General features: G+C 38.4%; 1 protein-coding gene across 2 annotated transcripts in view; it reads right to left on the reverse strand.

Moving 5' to 3' along the window:
• Window positions 1-11021: 11021 nt before the first annotated feature.
• GIN1 (gypsy retrotransposon integrase 1) overlaps window positions 11022-19765 on the reverse strand; it is a 43735-nt gene continuing 34991 nt past the window's right edge. Inside the window, exons 7-8 of one of the 2 annotated variants that reach the window (XM_005866422.2) lie at window positions 19272-19557; window positions 11022-11973 (exon numbers count right to left, since the gene is read on the reverse strand). In XM_005866422.2, the coding sequence (XP_005866484.1) occupies window positions 11699-11973; window positions 19272-19557 (561 nt within the window). In that variant the 3' untranslated portion in view covers window positions 11022-11698. The remainder of the gene's footprint in view (window positions 11974-19271; window positions 19558-19765) is intronic. The other variant, XM_014539872.1, reaches the window with a different exon arrangement.

A 19765-nucleotide genomic window follows, 5' to 3' on the forward strand; every position in this document is an offset into this window, starting at 1 on the left:
GGTGAATGTGGGGCATGGAATCAGCAGGTTTGCAGACACCACAAACGCGTATTCTAGTTCAGTCTGTCCACACGGCAGTTGCACTTGCTGCCTCTCTATATCACTGTTGAAGATTGTTCTGGAAACTACCCCAAGAAAGTTGTTGCTCCCCTGCTGCCTGGAGAGTGCCTCAGTCCAGATCGCCCTCCCAGAGCCCTGTCCTTGGCCTCTGAGGGCCAAAGTGTTTAGTGCTGGGCACATAGGTCACACACAGCCACCTTCTTGAGGGCTGATGGGCCCAGGAGTGCTGGGTCAGGGCTGATTCCCATACCTGTGCCTAACCTCAAATAGCTCACTATCTAGAGGAGAAAGAAAGCATAAATTCATTGTGTTAAGTTCAGTATTAGAAGCAGAGCCAGGCACCTGACAAAGTTTGGATGAAGGATCATTGAAGGTAAATGTTAAAGTCCAAGGAGGCATTAGATAGAAAAAAATTAAATAGAAGTTGTTGGAACAGGAAATTTCTCTTTGCATAGCTCTCTAATAGTTAGCTTTTTTAATCACCAAAGCCTTTCTGAAAACCAAATATTGCATAGTTTTCTCAATACGTGGTATATCTATATATCTATATCTATATATCTACTACGGGCCCCATGCACAAATTCGTGTACCTTGAACGGAACTGTGGGCCGTGAAGCCGCAGTGGGCACAGGGGCGGGTCTCAGCTCATCCTCCGCACCCCTGCCCGACCCCTCCCACCACGGCACACATCTGCTGATGGCGCGGAATGATTGGGGCCAGTGCCAGCAGCGGGTGTGAGTGGGGCTGTTGCCAGCAGCGGGTGGGAGCGGTGGCTGCTGGCCCCAATAGCCCCTCAGGAGCAGGGGAAAGTGGAGAAGCCCTGAGGAGCAATCAGGGCCAGCAGCCGCCACTCACACCACTGATGGTGCTGAGCAATCGGGACCAGCACCAGGCGCTGGCAGCGGGTGTGAGCAGGGCCAGTGCTGGCAGCAGGTGCAAGCACCCAGCAGGACCATGGCGCGTGGGAGCAAAGAATTTTCAGTAACCACTAGAGGCTCGCCCCGATGACAGTGACCGGAGCCCCACCTAGGTCTGGTGCCCTGACTCACCTGCTCCACCATCCCGCCGTGGCCAATGTCCACCATATTCCGTGCAACCCCCTAGTGGTCAGCGAACATCATAGTGACTGGTTGTTTGGTTGTTCCGCCATTTGGTCTATTTGCATATTAATGGCTGGCTGTTAGCCCTCCAACCCTTTCTAAGAGTGTCCCTGTTGAGTCTTAAGTGTTCCAAATAGTCCTAGCCAGGGAAGTTTCCTTCCATGATTCAAAGGTGATTTCTGACCTGTTTGTCATTAGTAAGCACTTCTGAATATCTAACAAGCAAAAAATTCGAAGCCCTGGGGATACAGTGCTGAAAGGCAATATCCCAGCTTTACTGGAATTTACATTCTAGTGGTGTGTACATTTTTTTTCTTTCTTTTTTTTGTCTTAGAGAAAAACAAATGCAATCCCTGAGTGGGTACCCCATAACATACATGAATGAACTTTTAAAAAAATATTTTTTATTGATTTTAGAGTGGAAAGGAGAGAGAGATAGAAACATCAATGATGAGAGAGATACATAGATATATAGGGGTTGGCAAGAGTATGGTTATAGTTGTAATACAAATAAAATAATACAGTAATTAATAAATAATAGAAGAATAAACTGTTTCGTGTATTCACAACTGTAAATCTACTTTTGCCTAGTAAAAGTTTTAAAAAGTCCTTTATCGAACAAGACAAAGAAAATAAATTATACTTTTAATATATGGAGTAACTTAAAGTAGTCCAAATTGTTAGAAAATAGGGTATTATTCTTTAGATATATTAGATTAAAGACCTTTATCAGATATTTGATTTTCAAATGTTTTACCCCAGCATGTGGGTTATCTTTTGATTCTCTCAACCTTATTTTTCAAAGGAAAGTTTTTCATTTTTGATGAAGTAAGTTTATTCTATTTACCAACAGCCATAAGATTCACAGAAATCTTTAAGAATTTCAGTGAGGCCCTGAACTTTCTGTTGCAATTTATAACAGAGGTAAACACCAAGGAGACTTCATTACCCAGAAGCCTGCTTACTTCTCAGGATCATCACACCCCTAACAAACCCCCCACCACCTGCACTCCAAGAAGAACACATATTAAATTTCCTTCTGAAATGGCCATGCCCTTACTGCCCTCCTTGCTTCTAAACATGTTTCCAGCTGCCTAGACAGAATTCCCCAATCAAAACACTAATCTCATTGAGTTGTATTTGTGTAAAATGAAAGAGAGAGAGAGAGAGAGAGAGAGAGGAGAGAGAGGAGAGAGAGATTTATTGGCTCACTTACTCATAAAAATTCTAGAGTAAAGAGGAGCAAGGGACACAAAAAATAATGTCAGCTCTCTCCCTCTCCCAAAGACATTTTCCTCCATGTTGGTTTCATTCTCTAAAATGTTCTATGTGATATGAAAGATGCCTCTGGTAGGTGTCTGCAAATTTGGGATTCCCCTACTTCTCTACACATCTATATCAAACCCCCCAAAGGATTCAGACACACAGGAACAACTGTTTTCTTTTTCAGAAATGACAGTGGATTTGCAAAGACTTACCCACTAGCCCATCTTGCAGTTCACTCTCTCAGTAGTGAGGTAAGTTTTCCTTGGACCTTCTAAGAAAAATTTCCCTCACAGGCATCACATGGTCATTTCTGAACTAATCCTTAGTGACAGGAATGGGATTATTTTAGACTACTCAGATCTATGCAGGAAGTTTGGGTGGGATTAAGTTTTCCTCAATTTCATGACTCCACAAGAGAAGTGCTTGACTTGTAAACAAAATTTGGATAGGAAGGACAGATAGAAGAAAATGGTTGCTGAGTAGGCAACCAGCAATCCACTACAGACTGGCTACTGTCCCTGTTTAGAGAATAAAATTCATTTATCAATAGATACCTGCTAAGCTCCCAAACCTCAAATAGCTCACTATCTAGAGGAGAAAGAAAGCATAAATTCATTGTGTTAAGTTCAGTATTAGAAGCAGAGCCAGGCACCTGACAAAGTTTGGATGAAGGATCATTGAAGGTAAATGTTAAAGTCCAAGGAGGCATTAGATAGAAAAAAATTAAATAGAAGTTGTTGGAACAGGAAATTTCTCTTTGCATAGCTCTCTAATAGTTAGCTTTTTTAATCACCAAAGCCTTTCTGAAAACCAAATATTGCATAGTTTTCTCAATACGTGGTTGATACTCTTCCAATAAGAATATAATTCCAGAGTAACAACACGAATCTAATAAAAGTTCCAAAAAGCAAAGGTTCTGTGTGACAGTTGAAAGTATACTCTGAAACAAAGGCTGAATATATCGCATTAGTACCTTAGTTACTGGGCTAACAAAAGCCTGAATTCCAGATCCAAGTTTAGAAAGCATTTTAGTGTTACTTTCACATTTGCATATGTAAATATTTAAACTTTCTTTTCCGTAAAATACTGTTTCATTATTTAGATAGAATACCTATGTGCAGTATAAGTAACTAAGTAGATGACAGACCAATAGATGACTGACTGGTTAGACAGACTGACGGTCATAGCAGGAAGGAGTGGAAAAGAGATGGAGGGAAGGAGAGATGAAAGATCCATCCACATACATGGATTCCTCATAAAAATTTCTTCAGGGTAGTTATTACCAGTGCAGGGTATGGCTGACATCTGGTGGTAAAACTCAGTAAAAAATGTGTGTGGATTTGTGCCCTCATTAAAGAGGTACTATTCAGTGAATTATGGCTCTGTTTTCAAGAAGAGTAATTTAAAATGCTTCTAGTCATGCAATTTTATGTCTGCATTATGCCAAGCATCCGGACACTTGAAAATATCTGGAATGTCAGGTCTCACACAGATACTGACAGTATCTTTGCTAAGAGTCAGTATTCTCTAACCAGAGACCAAAAAATCATGAAATTGTTTGGCTGTTTTTTACACAAGCACTTAAATAGGCAAAAATAACATATGTGATGCCATTCAAAATCATTTGCATATTTTGTTAATCTAGTGCCATTTTAAGAAATAAGGGTATATTAAAATTAGGTTCAGCTTTTTTTAAAAAAAAAAGAAAGAAAAGTTGGGTGAGTGTTGTTGGACAGAATGGAGGTGGGAGCTCGGTGAGCAGCCCAGAGGCAACCACCATGTGCAAGTGAATCTCTGTCCATGTGGGGCAGGTGGGTATCCTGACTATAATGCCTGCTGGGAACTGTATGGTCTTGAACATGGAAATCAGCCAGATGGTCAAATGCCAGAGGGGAGAGATGTGAAGGTAGCTATGGGAAGAGTTGAATTTGTGTGAGGAAAGAACAGAAAACATTGGGCTTTCTGGTTCTTTTCTGCCCTCAATGACTACTGTCTTCTCCAATTACACATGACCTTCCAGTCATTTACCATAGTAATTTACACAGCTTCCTCCTCAGAGAGAACTGAAATGGCATATTGCTTCAGCAAAGCCCTATATCCCAATGACCTCGATAATTTAGGTATCTTAGTAAAATTATGTACAATGCTAAGACTTTTAGGTACACTGACAGGAATTCAAAGGAAAGTTCATAACTAAAGGTTAATAGCTCCAACTTTGTGAGGTGGAATAAAAGAAAGATGTTCCAAAGAAATCCTGATTCTTATTCTGGAAAAAAGAAATTCTCCTCTCTGCAGTTTTCAAATTGCAAATTGAGGTTAAAATAGAAAAGTGATATTGGAACAACCTCAGAAATTCTATATAAATTGCATTGGATTGTGAATTCCTTAGCAAAGCCAAAGTACTACGTGATTGCAAAATAATAAGTTACTAATGTTTTGCCTCTTTCAGTTTCCACTGACAAATGAGAACGAGATTCTTGAAAACTTGCCTGCATTATTTGTAGTCCCTTAAACGTGGTGTTAGCATCAGCTATATCCATCAAACCAGGGGAAGGGGAGGAATGCGCTGCTGCCATCATTCATAAAGCTGGGAAACCTGCTTCAGCATCTGTTTGCTCTGCCAGGTAATATAAATAATGCCCTAGATTATGTTTAATCAATCACCGGATGCTCTGGATCGCTGCCTCAGCAAGGAGGAACAAGAAGTGTGGCAGGTCAACGGCAAATGCAGATCTCTGCAGCAGAGAATGCCTTGGCCGCCCCAAAGGGACACAGATGAATTCAAGTTTTATTTTGGAAAGTCTGAATTGTGCATAAATGAATGCTGATTTCCCATCTCCTGAACTCCAGACTCGTATATCCAAATGTCTACTCCACAGATCCACTTGAATGTATTTAAAAAAATCTCAAAAATCAACACGTTCGAAACAATTCTTTTCTTCAAACCTGCTCCTCCTAGTCTTCCTCATCTCAGTTAGCATCAATTCCATCCTTCCAGTTAGGTAAGCCTAAAAAGTTTAGTCATGGTAAAAGACCTGTACTCAGAAAACTACAGGACAGTGAAAAGAGATAGAAGCCCTGACCGGTTTGGCTCAGTGGATAGAGCGTCAGCCTGCAGACCCAAGGGTCCCAGGTTCGATTCCAGTCAAGGGCATGTACCTTGGTTGCAGGGACATCCCCAGTAAAGGGTGTGCAGGAGGCAGCTGATTGATGTTTCTCTCTCATCAATGTTTCTAACTCTCTATCCCTCTCCCTTCCTCTCTGTAAAAAATCAATAAAATATATTTAAAAAACAAAACAAAACATTTGTTGGCTTTAGTAATTGATATAGTGGCCAAGTTGGCAGATTCGTAGGTCCTCGGGTTACGTTGAAGATCCGTTTCTAGTTTCTAGGCGCGACATAAAGCAATTTTCGCTGTAAGTCGGAACCCACCTATATAAGCACCTACATCACTCACATGGAGCACATGCATAGCATGAGGACTCTCTGTATATGTGTTCATGGATTGATAGAATCAACATCATTAAAATGTCCATACTACCCAAAGCAATCTATAGATTCAATGCAATCTCCATTAAAATACCAATGGCAAGTTTCACAGTCCTAGAACAAACCCTCCAAAATTTCATAGAGAATAAAAAAAGGCCCCAAATAGCTGCAGCAATCCCAAGAAAGAACAAAGTTGGAGGGATCACAGTAATAGATATCAAGCTATATTACAAAGCCACTGTTCTCAAAACTGCCTGGTACTGGCACAAGAACAGACATATGGACCAATGGAAAAGAACAGAGAACCCAGAAATTGACCCAAGCCATTATGCTCAATTAATATTTGACGAAGGAGGCAAGAGCATACAATGGAGTCAAGACAGTCTTTGCAATAAATGGTGATGAGAAAATTGGACAGATACATTTTTAAAAATGAAACTAGAACACCAACTTATACCATACATAAAAATAAACTCAAAATGGATAAAGGACTTAAACGTAAGACGGGAAACCATAAAAATCTTAGAAGAATCCATAGGCAGCAAAATATCAGACATATGTCGTAGCAATATATTTACCGATACAGCTCCTAGGACAATGGAAACTATGGACAAAATAAACAAATGGGACTATATAAAAATAAAAAGCTTCTGCATAGCAAAAGAAATCATCAACAAAGCAACAAGAGAGCCCACTGCATGGGAGAACATATTTGCCAATGTTATCTCCCATAAGGGTTTAATCTCCAAAATTTACAGGGAACTCATACAACTTAACAAAAAAAATAGATAAACAATCCAATCAAAAAATGGGCAAAGGTCCTAAATAGACACTTTTTGAAAGAGGAGATACAGAAGGCCAAGAGACATATACACACATGCTGAAAGTCACTAATCATCCGAGAGCTGGAAATCAAAATGACAATGAGGTACCATCTCACACCTGTCAGAATGGCTATCATCAACAAACCAACAAACAAGTGCTGGCAAGGATGTGCAGAAAAAGGAACCCTTGTGCACTGCTAGTGGGAATACAGACTGGTGCAGCCACTGTGGAAAACAGTATGGAGTTTCCTCAAAAAATTAAAAGTGGAACTCCCATTTGACCCAGTAATTCCACTTCTAGGAATATATCCCAAGAAATCAGAAACATCAATGAGAAAGGATATAGGCACCCCTATGTTCATAGCAGCACAATTTACAATAACTAAGATTTGGAAACAGCCTAAGTGCCCATCAGCAGATGAGTGGATTAGAAAACTGTGGTACATCTACACAATGGAATAGTACGCTGCTGTAAAAAAGAAGGAACTTTTACCATTTGCAACAGCATGGATGGAGAGCATTATGCTAAGCGAAATAAGCCAGTAGGAGAAAGATAAATATCACATGATCTCACTCATTTGTGGAATATAAGGTACAACAAACTGATGAACAAAAATAGAGTCAAAGACATAGAAGTATCAAACAGCCTGTCCAACCTAAGAGGGAAGGCAAGGGGGTGGGGGGAGTAAAAGATCAATCAAAGGACTTATATGCATGCATATGAGCATAATCAATGGACACAGACAGTAGGGAGCGGAGGGCATGTGCTCGGGAATGGGAGCAGCCGAGGAGAGATCAATGGGGGGAAAAGGAGACTTATGTAATATCTTAATAAAGAATTTAAATTAAAAAAGTTTTAAATTAGCCTGAAAAGCTTAGTCATCATTACTTTTTTTTTAAATCCTGCACCTGTCAGCAAATTCTGTTTCATCTAGCTTCAAAATATAAGAGATACTAACTGTCTTACCACCTCCATTGCTACCAATGCCATCATCATCTAGCACCTGAATTATTGCAACACCCTCCTAACTAGTCCTCCACTGCTCTTGTTCAGTCCATTCTCATTCCAGCTTCCAGAGGGATTATCCCAATTTTCACAATGGTTGTCACAGTTCTGATTTGTTATGGTTCTGGCAGAGGTTGTATTCCTCTATGGATACAAATTCTGGTTAAACCCTCTTCCATAACCCATCTCTCACTGGGCATTTCCTCTTTTTGACCCTTTAGGCGTACAGGTTTCTGGCTATTGCTGGTTACCAAATGTTCCACCATCCTTTGTGAGCTCCATTAATCCTCCTTTTAAACAGTTCTTTATCTTCAGTTGAAATCATTTTAGGTGTTTCATCTCCTTACCAGGACCCTTAGAAATGCAGCCATTAATTATATTAATTGCTTCTTTTTTTTTTTTTACATGAAACCAACCTTGCATTTGAGATCCACTCAATTTGGTTAAAATGCATATTGTTATAGGTTGTTAGATTCAATTTGCTAATTTCTTTTCAGGCCTTTGTATTTATGTTCATGAGAGAATGACCTGTTATTTTCCTTCCTCGTTCTGTCCTTTTCAGATTTTGATAACAAGATGATGCCGCCCTCATGCCAAGATTTCAGAGTCTTCCTTCGGTTTCTACACTCTGAAAAAATGTATGTAAGATTAAAAGTACGTATCCCTTAAATTTTATTATGTTTGGTAAAATCATCTCACTTATTATTTCTTCTTGAACCACTTTTGCAGGTTAAATCTTCTCCAAAATGTATCCATTTTGTTAGTTTCAAACTTACTGGGGAAAGTTGTAATATCCCTTTTAAACATCCTCATTTATACATGATTCTGTCCCTTTTACATCACAATATTGTTTATTTATAAATTCTCTAGGTTTATTTTTTTATTAGGCTTACTATATTTGTCTCTATTAGTATTTTCAAAGAAGCAATGTTTGGGTTAGTTATTCTTCATATTATATGTTTATTTCCTATTTCATTAATTTTTGTTATCTTTTTTTATTTTAAACCTTCTATTTTCTTTATGTTTATTCACTTGTTCTTTTTACACATTAAATTGGATGCTAAGATTAATACTTTTTAAATTTGTTTTCCAATATAAGGCCCAATTCTTTTAAACCTCTAGTAAAATAGTTACAACTTTCTACACAGTCCAAAAATAAGAGGAACGGAAACATGCTTTTTAAGGCTTAAGGTAGAGATCCCAATAAGATGCCTGTGTAAAGGCTATAAATGACATTTTAAGATTGGATGTAAGTAAAGAAATATATTTAAAAATGCTGGTCACTATTTCACTACCCAACTGGGATGTAAACTCTAGGAGGGCAGGGACTTTTGTTTCTCACTGATATACCCTCAGTGCCAGAACAGTACCTGAAACATGGTAGGCATTTAATACATATCTTTTTTTTAGTGTATTAAATGAATCTGACAGGTAAATATGTAGTAAGTTTACTTTTATAAATCTTAGTGAATTAAATTATTTTAGATAGCACTATTAGAAAATTTCACAATTGATATGTTAATCATGATATCTAAAAACTTTTCAAACCAGGAAATTATGCTCATTCAGAATGTACTTCTCCTTCATTTTAGCTCAGCATTTCCATTTCCTTCTATATCATGTTAAGTTTTAAGTGTTCATAGTAATACCACAAGGTGGCACACAAAACCTCATAAAAACATTTCTGGATTGTTGTCAAAATTTTACTGTATATTCATCCTATCAAAAACCTCCTTAAATCCAGGCAAGAGAGACCCCATTCTGGACCCTTTGCTTGAGGACTAGATTCTGCCTGCTGAAGTCTATGTCCTTCCCTGTAGGGTGAGACCACAGGGCCTAGAGACATGGCCCTTCTCCCCTGAACAGCTTTTCTGGTCAGTTCCAGGAGGGTGGATAGACAGCTGGAGAGCACATTCCCAGGCTGGGCTGATCAAGGAGCATGTAGAAGCTGGGATGGGTTTTCCTTGGGAGAGGATGGAGTTGGGACAAAAAGGCTCTCTGAGACCAGCTCTCCCTGCTTTGCCACTCATTAATACAGGGCTTGAAGAGCCCAAGAATTCTGGAAACCTTAGGAAGGCATATTTGCCAAGGATAGGAATAGTTAATTAGCTAGACTTATCACTCTAAAAAGTCAGGCATATGGTATGTGAACCTGTATTTTCACTCTTTTTTTAAAAAAATATATTTTATTGCTTTTTTACAGAGAGGAAGGGAGAGAGATAGAGAGTTAGAAACATCGATGAGAGAGAAACACCGATCAGCTGCTTCCTGCACACCTCCTACTGGGGATATGCCCACAACCAAGGTACATGCCCTTGACCGGAATCAAACCTGGGACCTTTCAGTCCACAGGCCGACGCTCTATCCACTGAGCCAAACCAGTTTCGGCTATTTTCACTCTTGACAGAGCCCGGCAACCATTAGAGACAAGACTATGTGTGTATATATAATCTGTGTGCATTTGCTTACTAAAAATCTGTATTTGGAACTTCTACATTAGAATACTGGGCTTTCAGTAATAAAATTAGCTTTTTATTTGAATAGCTTGTATTGACTATTAGGAAAATAACTTTCATCATATATGGCCTCTAACAGAATTTGCAAAGTGTACAATTCAATGAATTTTATTATTTTCAGAGTCATGCAGCCACCACCACTAACTTTAGAACATTGTCATCACCACAAAAATAAACCTATATCCATCAGCAGTGTGTGTAGCTTTGACCGCTGTAATGTGAGTAGGAAGGATGTGCATTATTTCACTTCAAATCTTCGCAGAGTTAGTGGTTGTGTTGTACATGGCTTATTTGGTCCACATTCCTTTCCAGACTGTAAGTCCCTTATGAGGATCAGACACAGGCCTGACTCATCTTTTAATTTTTCCACAGTATTCTTCAAAGTGCTTTATAACAAATATTTGATGAGTAAAATTATAAACAACATAGAAATGATAGTTTAAAATCTTTGATATCAGTTATTTTATCATTAATATTCACTTCCTTTTTAATATTTACTTAAGACTGTAGAAAAAAATATTATTAATGAATGATTTTGGCTCTAAAGTATATTATGAAAATGCACAAATGCTTTCAAATCAATATATAGTTTCAAATCCTAATCCTGAGACTAACAAGGTAAAACTGTCAATATCCTTCCTATAAGAACCCATTAAATAACTAAATATTTTCCTACAATATTGTTTCTAAAAAAATTTTTTTGGTTCATCCTCACTCAAGGATATTTTCCCATTGATTTTTAGAAAGAGTGGAAGGGAAAGAGAGAGAGAGAGAGACAGAGAGAGAGAAGCATTTATGTGAGAGAGACACATTGACTGGCTGCCTCCGCACATGCCTCAACCAGAGCCGGGGATCGGAGCCGTGCATCGAGCCTGCAACAGAGGTACATACCCTTGACTGGAATTAAACCGGAGACCCTTCAATCCATAGGCCGACACTCTTTCCACTGAGTCATGCTGGCTAGAGCCCTACAATATTGTTTTTAGACATTCCAGTGACACAGAGAGAAATTTCACTTAATTCATTGTTATGATTGAATAAATATTTATTAATACCATTCAAGATAGTTCAAAGTTATTTTTTAAAGAAGAAATATTTTTTAAAAAATTAAAACTGAAAACATGGTACCATATCAAAAGATCTGAAAGTTTTGAGCTGAAATTTACTTTACTTCCTAAGAAACAAGCATTGCCTGTTTTTTTTTAGAAGAAAAAGTGAATTCTATATATTATCTGCTTTCTTTGCCCTTATATATATGCACTAACATTCAAAAGGTACAACTTTAGATCAATAAATAGTTATAAAATAAATGTTCAGAATTTAGTTATTAAGAGTGTGTCCAGACACTTCTGTACAACCTTTTTCAATGGAAAAAATATCAAGTTTCAAGGGGTTATATATTCTCAACAAGCACTATAAATAAATTTTGATATTTACTAACTTAAATACTCAAGGACTTGGTTTGAGGAGTCCAACAAACTGAATGTCTGCTTTTCAAGATTACTATTATCTTCTATTAACGGAGAGATTTTAGTATTTCTATATCCTAATAGTTCACCATCCTTGCTTGATGTCAATAGTTCATTATCGGCTACACCAATAGTTGCGTCTTCTACCAGAATACTTGCTTGGTATGCTCCAACTGGAATTTCAGGCAGTCCAATGTAGTCATGATCTGCCACTACTGAACTTTGTAAGAGATAAAGACTGTCTGAAAGAAGAAACATAAGTTTGCCTTTTAGAATTATAATTAAACATCATTTCAAATTAAACAATGCTAAATGAAGAACAAAATCCCAAGTAATAAGAATTAACTAGCAAGATTAACTTTTGTTGGATTCTCCTACCCACTAAATAAACATTTCAGAGAATGAATAAAATGATATATGAATTTAAAAGTTTATATAGAGAGAAATAAAGTTACCACTTTGATATGCTAGAAATGCATTTATAGATCTTGAGCTTAAGTACTTACTAGTTATATTAGACTTAGTAACAAATGGACTTTACCACACTTACTTGTCAGAAGAGAGGTTCTATATATGTGATACTCATTCTATATATGTGACACACACACACACACACACACACACACACACATTTTTCTTTTAAACTAGAGGCCCTTTTGCATGGATTCGTGCACCGGTGGGGTCCCTTGACCTGGTCTGCACCCTCTCACAATCTGGGATCCCTCGGGGGATGTCGGACTGCCAGTTTTGGCCCAAACCCCGCTGTCCAGGCCGAGGGACCCCACCAGTGCACAAATGCACCAGACCTCTAGTATGCATATAAGATCTTTGGTTAATCTCTTCCTGCCCCCCACTTCCTTCTGAGATTCATCAGTCTGTTCCATGTTTCCATGCCTGTGCGTTGAGTGTCTGCCCCCTGGTGATCAGTGTGCATCATAGCTACTGGTCAAATGGTCGCTTAGGCTTTAATATATATAGAAAAGTAACTTATTGTAATAAGGATTATACTCAGCAAATTCTACACAAATGCAATATAAAACTTCTCTGGAGATTTCAAGCCTTGTTTGTGTAGAAAAAACCCCACAATATTCTCATTCATTCAGAAAGGTCAAATATGTTTAACTCCTACTATGGTCTAAGTCTACTGGAGCTAATAGAAATGCTCTTTAACTTCAAAAAAAGATTACAAAAAATTACCAGAACAGTGACTCTTGAGACCTTACATACATATTGAAATAATATTTTAGATACACTAGGTCAGTGGTCGGCAAACTGTGGCACCTTGAGTGTGGCTCTTCCACAAAATACCACGTGCGGACACGCACGTACAGTGTGATTGAAACTTCGTGGCCACACTCAGGGGGCCAAAGAGCCGCATTATTTGGCTCACGAGCCGCAGTTTGCCAACCACTGCACTAGGTTATATAAAATATATTATCAAAATTATTTTCACCTATTTGTACTTTTTAAATGTGAGTACTAGAAAATTTAAAATTACATATTGCATACTTTTTGCATTGTATATCTATTGGATAGTACTGATCTAGAATTCTGAGTTAGGGATATAAAAAAGAACAAGATAAGCTCTGTCTTCATTATAGAGAGATAAATATTTTGATTGATTTCAGAGAGGACAGGAGAGGGAGAGATAGAAATACCAGTGATGAGAGAGCATCATTGATTGGCTGTGTACTCCACTGGGGATTGAGCCCACAACCCGGGCCTTGACCTCCTGATTCACTGGTTGGTGCTCAACCACTGAGCGACGCTGGCTGGGCTAAACAAACGTTTTTAAAGGACTTTTCTACTCAGTCCCATTACACAAGAGACTAAGTATTTTTCTTTTCTCAATATATTGATTTAGTTGTGTCTGATGAAAGCAATTTTTCAGTTTATGCAGTTTTAAGGAGTAAAAAATAAGTTTAAGAAGCAAATTATTTTTAGACTTTTTTAGGTTTGTGTTCATATACCCTTTCTAAAGTTTTTTGTTTGCTTGTTTATGTGTTTTAGTTCATTTTTCAGTTATAGTTGACATACAATATTCTATTAGTTTCAGGTGTACACCAGTGATTAGATATTATATAATTTACTAAGTGATCATCCCAATAAACCTTGTACCCATCTGACACCATAGTTATTTATGAAATACTATTGACTATATTAACTATGCTGTAGTTTACACCCCCATGACTATTCTGTAAAAAAAAAGAATAAAAAAATTTAAATATCCCTAAGGAGAAAAATAAATTAAAATCAAAGCCTCAGAGAAGTCTGAGTGATTTGGATTAATTTATTTTTTCAAATAGAAAAGTATAGGGTTTCAGAATACTTAATTTTCTTATTCAGAGGAGAGGTGACTTGACTATTCCTATATATGGCCTGATAGTCCTAAAACCATTAGGATGTATTGCCATACTCATCTTCTCTGATAAAATAACAATAACCATAATTTGATTCTACATCGTTGTTGTTATAATAAATAACCAATACTAACAACAGAGAACTGAATGACTGAGTTCAGATAATATAAGTAAAAGGCCAAAGGGAGGCTCTTTGAATAAACTATATTAAATAATAAAGTCAAGATCATGGGCTTGATAATATAGAGACTAAGCTTTGTTTCGTTTCATGGGTGTAGACCTTATCGTGGTGGGCAGAGTGGGCCACTAAAGATCTCCATGTACTAATCTCTGGAATGTGTGAATATGTTACTTTACATGGCAAAGATGAACTAGGATAGTGATGGAATTAAAGTTACTAACAAGCTATATTAATATGGGCAGTTTATCCTGAATTATCTGGTTGGTCCCAAAAACTGCGGTCCTTAAATGTGGAAGATAGAAGGTTGGAGTGATGTGATGTGATGCTGGCTTTGAAGACAGAGGCAGAGGGCCACAAGCTAAGCAGTACAGGTAGCCTCCAGATCAGTGGTTCTCAACCTTCTGGCCCTTTAAATACAGTTCCTCATGTTGTGACCCAACCATAAAATTATGTTCGTTGCTACTTCATAACTGTAATGTTGCTACTGTTATGAATCGTAATGTAAATGTCTGATATGCAGGATGGTCTTAGGCGACCCCTGTGAAAGGGTCGTTCGACCGCCAAAGGGGTCACGACCCACAGGTTGAGAACCGCTGCTCTAGAAGGTGAAAAAGGCATGGAAAGATTCTTGTCTAGAGCCTACAGAAGGGAACAGAGCCCTGACAATGACTGGATTTTACTAGTAAAATTTTACCAGTGAGACCTATGTTGGACCTTCTAAGCTACTGAACTGAAAGATAATAAACTGGTATTGTTTTAAGCCACTAAAATTGTGATAATTTGTTTAGCAGCAGTAGGAAACAACATATAATGAAAACCATTTTACAAATTGTGAAGGGCCATCACACTACATCTTTTGGGAGAGGCAGACACAATCTATCACAATAACTCCTATCCAAAACAAAACAAACAAATGAAACTATTTAAAATCTATAATGGATAAAACAATGGTTCAACAACATTTTTCATTTCAAAGGGGAACATTATGATTACAAAGAGACACTATGGTATATCATTAAATTTCTTGTTAAAATAATTAATCTTGAAAAGATGCCTGTCATTTAGAGAGACAAAATGACAAATAGGATTGCTTAAAGTAATAATGAGAAACATTGTAGACATAGTACAGAATGTGCTCTCTCTACACCATGTTCTGGATAAGAATGGATAAGAAATTGGCATCAGAAGCATATCTGCTTTGGACAATGAACCTTTAATACAACTATAAAATCTCAAGGCTGGTAAAAGTAGCAATGACAAGTACAGACAAATTCATAGTTCTTTTGGCTATAGCTCATCCAAATGTATGTCAAATAAAAGAATGGGGTGCTTATTCAAAGACATTTTGTTTGTTTTAAATTTAGTTCAAGACTCTTTAAAATCAGCTTCTGAGGTGAAGATTTTCAGGAAAATATGTGATATTGAAAAAAAGACTGCCGATATCACATTACAGTCAAACCTCATTTCTGGAACATCTCCCATCTCCAACAATTCGGTCCTCGATCAAACAGTTCACTGAAAAAAATGTCTCAGTTGTCAACCAAAACTTCAGTTTTGGACCTGACAACCCTTTCATGCTGATACCTCAGCATGTCCAAAAGTGTCTCTCAGGCAACAAAGGACAGAAGGCTTTTGTTGCTGTGGAAATCAAATGATTAGCACAATTTTAAAACATAAAGACCATCAAGAGCGCTAATGTTGCCCTAGCCAGTTTGGTTCAGTGGATAGAGCATTGGTGAGAGGATTGAAGGGTCCTGGTTCCATTCAGGTCAAGGGGACATACCTCCTGGTCGGGTGTGGGAGGAAACCAATCAATGTGTTCTCACATCGATGTTTCTCTCTCCCTCTCTGTCTCTAGTCCCTTCCTTCCACTCTTTCTAAAAATCAGTGGAAAAATATCCTCTGGTGAGGATAAACAAACAAACAAACAAAAAAAGAGTGCTAATGTTGCCAAGGGTGTGAAAGCACTCACAATCACAGGCAATTGAACAGGTAGAAAAACTGTTGCTGACTGGATAAACAAAAAGCAGTTAGCCAGTCATAGCATTTCAGAAGCAGTGATATATTAAAATATTCATTTAAGGCCCTGGCTATTGAGTGGGCCCTTGGACCAAAGGGTCCAATCAATGTGTGTATCTCTCTCTGTCTCTTCCCCTGCCCCCCTCTCTTCCACTCTGTCTAAAAATCAATTGAAAAAAATATACTTGGGTGAGGATTTTTTTAAAAATTCATTTAAGGCTATTAGGGGATGGTTCAATGAATTTAAGAAGCGTTTATTTATAGATTAAATAGTACATTAGACAGGCACTATATATAAGAAGGGTTAAAACAGGGAATCATTTGGGGGTCTGGAACGGATTAATTCAATTTACATTATTTATAATGGAATAAAAGGATTCAGTTTTCAAACAAACTGCTTCTTGAACAGCCTTCTGAAATGAATTAAGTTTGAGAACTGAAGTTCCACTGTATTTTGAATTTCTGTAAATAAGAGAAACATAAAAAGGACCAAACAGTAATCACGAACCAGATTCCAAGATGGCCAGATCAACACTTTCTTGGTTAACAAGAAAAACAAGTTTACCCACCAATCTCAGGTTCCTTATGTGTACACTAGTACTAAAATTGCAACTTCCTTTATATACTGGAAAAAGTATCTGCAGAGAATTGAAGCAAGCAGCAAAGAGTATACAGCCTCTGTTTAGAAACTGTTCTACACAACTGGATTCTAAAATATTCAGGAGTAGCAAAATGCTTGGCTTGTTTCTTTGGCAAGAGCAAATTGCAAAACGTTGGAACAGATCCTGAAACAGGAATACTTTAAATATAAATTTTGTATTAATGAGGTTAACACATTAGAAAGAAGCTGAATGTCAAAGGTTAAGAAGAAAATCATGCTAAAGAAGAAAGGAAATGTATCCGCATAAGCTTTTTCTACTTAAATTGCAGAAGGGAGAAATAATAAAGGATAGCTCAGAATTAAGAAACACAAGAAATAAAGTGCTTATCTTCTAACAAAGAAAATGAAGGTACCATGAGCTTTCTGAATTCAAATAGTTCAAGATAAGATTACTAATAGAGCAACTGGATCTGTCACAAGCAGATGGAAAGGCACTACGAGCTTCTAATATGAGAGCTGTGACCCAGATCAGAACCACAACTGAGCTATTACTGAGCAAACAGACTCCAAGGGCTTCATCTATCTATATATGTAAAAGCCTAATATGCAAAGTGTCCCCTCGGGAGTTCGACCAGGAGGTCGGAGTTCGATCACTCACTATAAAGTGTGCTGACCACCAGGAGGCGGTGTGAAATGAAGGAAGGTCCCGGCCAGCAGCTGGGGAAAGAAGGCCCCAATCAGCCCTGATCGCCGGCTAGGCATGGTGACCCTATCCGTGCATGAATTTTGTGCACTGGGCCACTAGTATCCTATCTAATAAAATAGTAATATGCAAATTGACCATCACTCCAACACAAGATGGCCACCCCCATGTGGTCAAAGATGGCCTCCACCATGTGGGCACAATGGCCTCCACAAGATGGCCTGCAGGGAAGGGAAGTTGTGGGTGATCAGGCCAACAGGGGAGGGCAGTTGTGGGCGATCAGCCCTGCAGGGGAGGGCAGTTAGGGGCAACCAGGCCTGCAAGGGAGGGCAGTTGGGGGCGACCAGGCAGCCAGGCAGGTGAGTGGTTGGGAGCCAGCAGTCCTGGATTGTGAGAGGGATGTCCAACTGCCCTCGAGGGGTACCAGATAGGAGAGGGTGCAGGCTGGGCTGAGGGACCCCCCCCCCTACACGAATTTTGTGCACCGGGCCTCTAGTATATATATAAAAGCCAAGCGACCAAACACCAGAACGACTAGAACAACCAGTCACTATGACGCCCACTGCGGTCAGCCAACCAGCCCGATTGGGGGGCAGCCTCCAATCTGCCCCTCCACCCCAATCGGGGGCGGGGCTGGCTGGCCAACCTCCTGTGGCCCCTTCCCCCAGCCAGCCGTGGCCACTCCCCCCAGTCATCCCCACCCCCGGTCGCCCCCCCCAATTGGGGGAGGTGGCCAGCTGGACCCCACCCGTGCATGAATTCGTGTACTAGGCCTCTAGTGTCCTATAAAGTGTAGGTTATCTGGTGCTCTTCTAATTATTATTAAGACTGTTAAAGAACTCAGCTATTTATACTGTTTAAAACTATACTAAATTGTATCTTCCATAAATTGTTATTCATATTCAAATAATATTGATGCTTTATCTTTCTTTATGGAAAAGGCAAAGTTGAATGGCTAAGGTACCAATGAACTCCATCTCAGTTATCCAACCCAGAGAAATTCTAGGGAGCAGATACACTAGGACAAAACAAAAGTCTCACAAAAGTGGGATTTAATCTGAAAGCCAAAGCAAAATGTCATTCAGCTCTAGTCTATGAAAGAAACGGTTAAAGAAATCAGGATATCTTGACTGCTCAGAACCATATCTGGGGGAATATATAACTTTGTTTAGGGTGTTATCACCTCTTCTTATAGCACCTTATAACACTTGGAATACACCCCATTCTGCCCTCTCCCCCATACCCACCTGACTATGATGCAATGTTAAAAACTAATCACATTTCTTTTAAGTCCTCTAATAAATTTATCTCACAACAGGATTTTGGACAGTATGTTTGTTTTTGGCATTATCTTAGTTGCTGTTTTTTCATGCTAAAATGAGACACAAAGTTGCTCATAAAATACTGAATATGAACATAGAGAACACATTAATTCTTTTGTGAAACGGCTCAGTATCTCCCACATGAACTATGGGAAAGTGTGAGAAGCACACTAGCAATCAAAATAAAATCTCTTTTAAGCCTGATGGTTCCAGAAGAGATATTCTAATAAAACAGACTACCTGGGATCTAAAACTATACCAAGTTTTATAAAAATGAAAATGTGTGGGGTTTTATTTTTAACTTCTCTCCTCATTCAAAGAAAGTAAAAGTATAGAGAAGTGACAGATATTTACCTTGTTCACTGGATTCTCTTACATAGGGCTTAAGGTGAGACATTTTGATAGGTCTTTTAAGCCTAGTCCCAGTGTTGTCTCTCAGAACAGCACATCCACTTTCTGTAATATAGTCTATGACACAAGGACCAACCCATTCCGACTGGAAACGACCATCCTTCCACCAGTTTTTCCTTTGCCTTAAAACTTCATGACCCACTTTTAGTTGAAATGGATTTAACTGCTTTGGTTTCTTTTTAACAATGATTTTGTTTTTATGTGTTTCATCAACAGTGTTATTCTCCATCTACAAGTATGGGGCAGGGGAAAAGAGAGAGAGAACAAAGGGGATGAAAGAGCTATAGCTTCTTGAAGGTAAATGCAGATAATAATATAAATAATTATTTATTCAGATGCTACTTCAAAGTTAGGTATGAGTCCCACTTAATCCTTAAAACAATATTTGAAAGTCAGCATTACCCCAACTTTACAAACAAAGTCAACTGCGGTAGATT

Source organism: Myotis brandtii, unplaced genomic scaffold, assembly GCF_000412655.1.
Source record: "Myotis brandtii unplaced genomic scaffold, ASM41265v1 scaffold230, whole genome shotgun sequence".
NCBI lineage: Eukaryota > Metazoa > Chordata > Mammalia > Chiroptera > Vespertilionidae > Myotis > Myotis brandtii.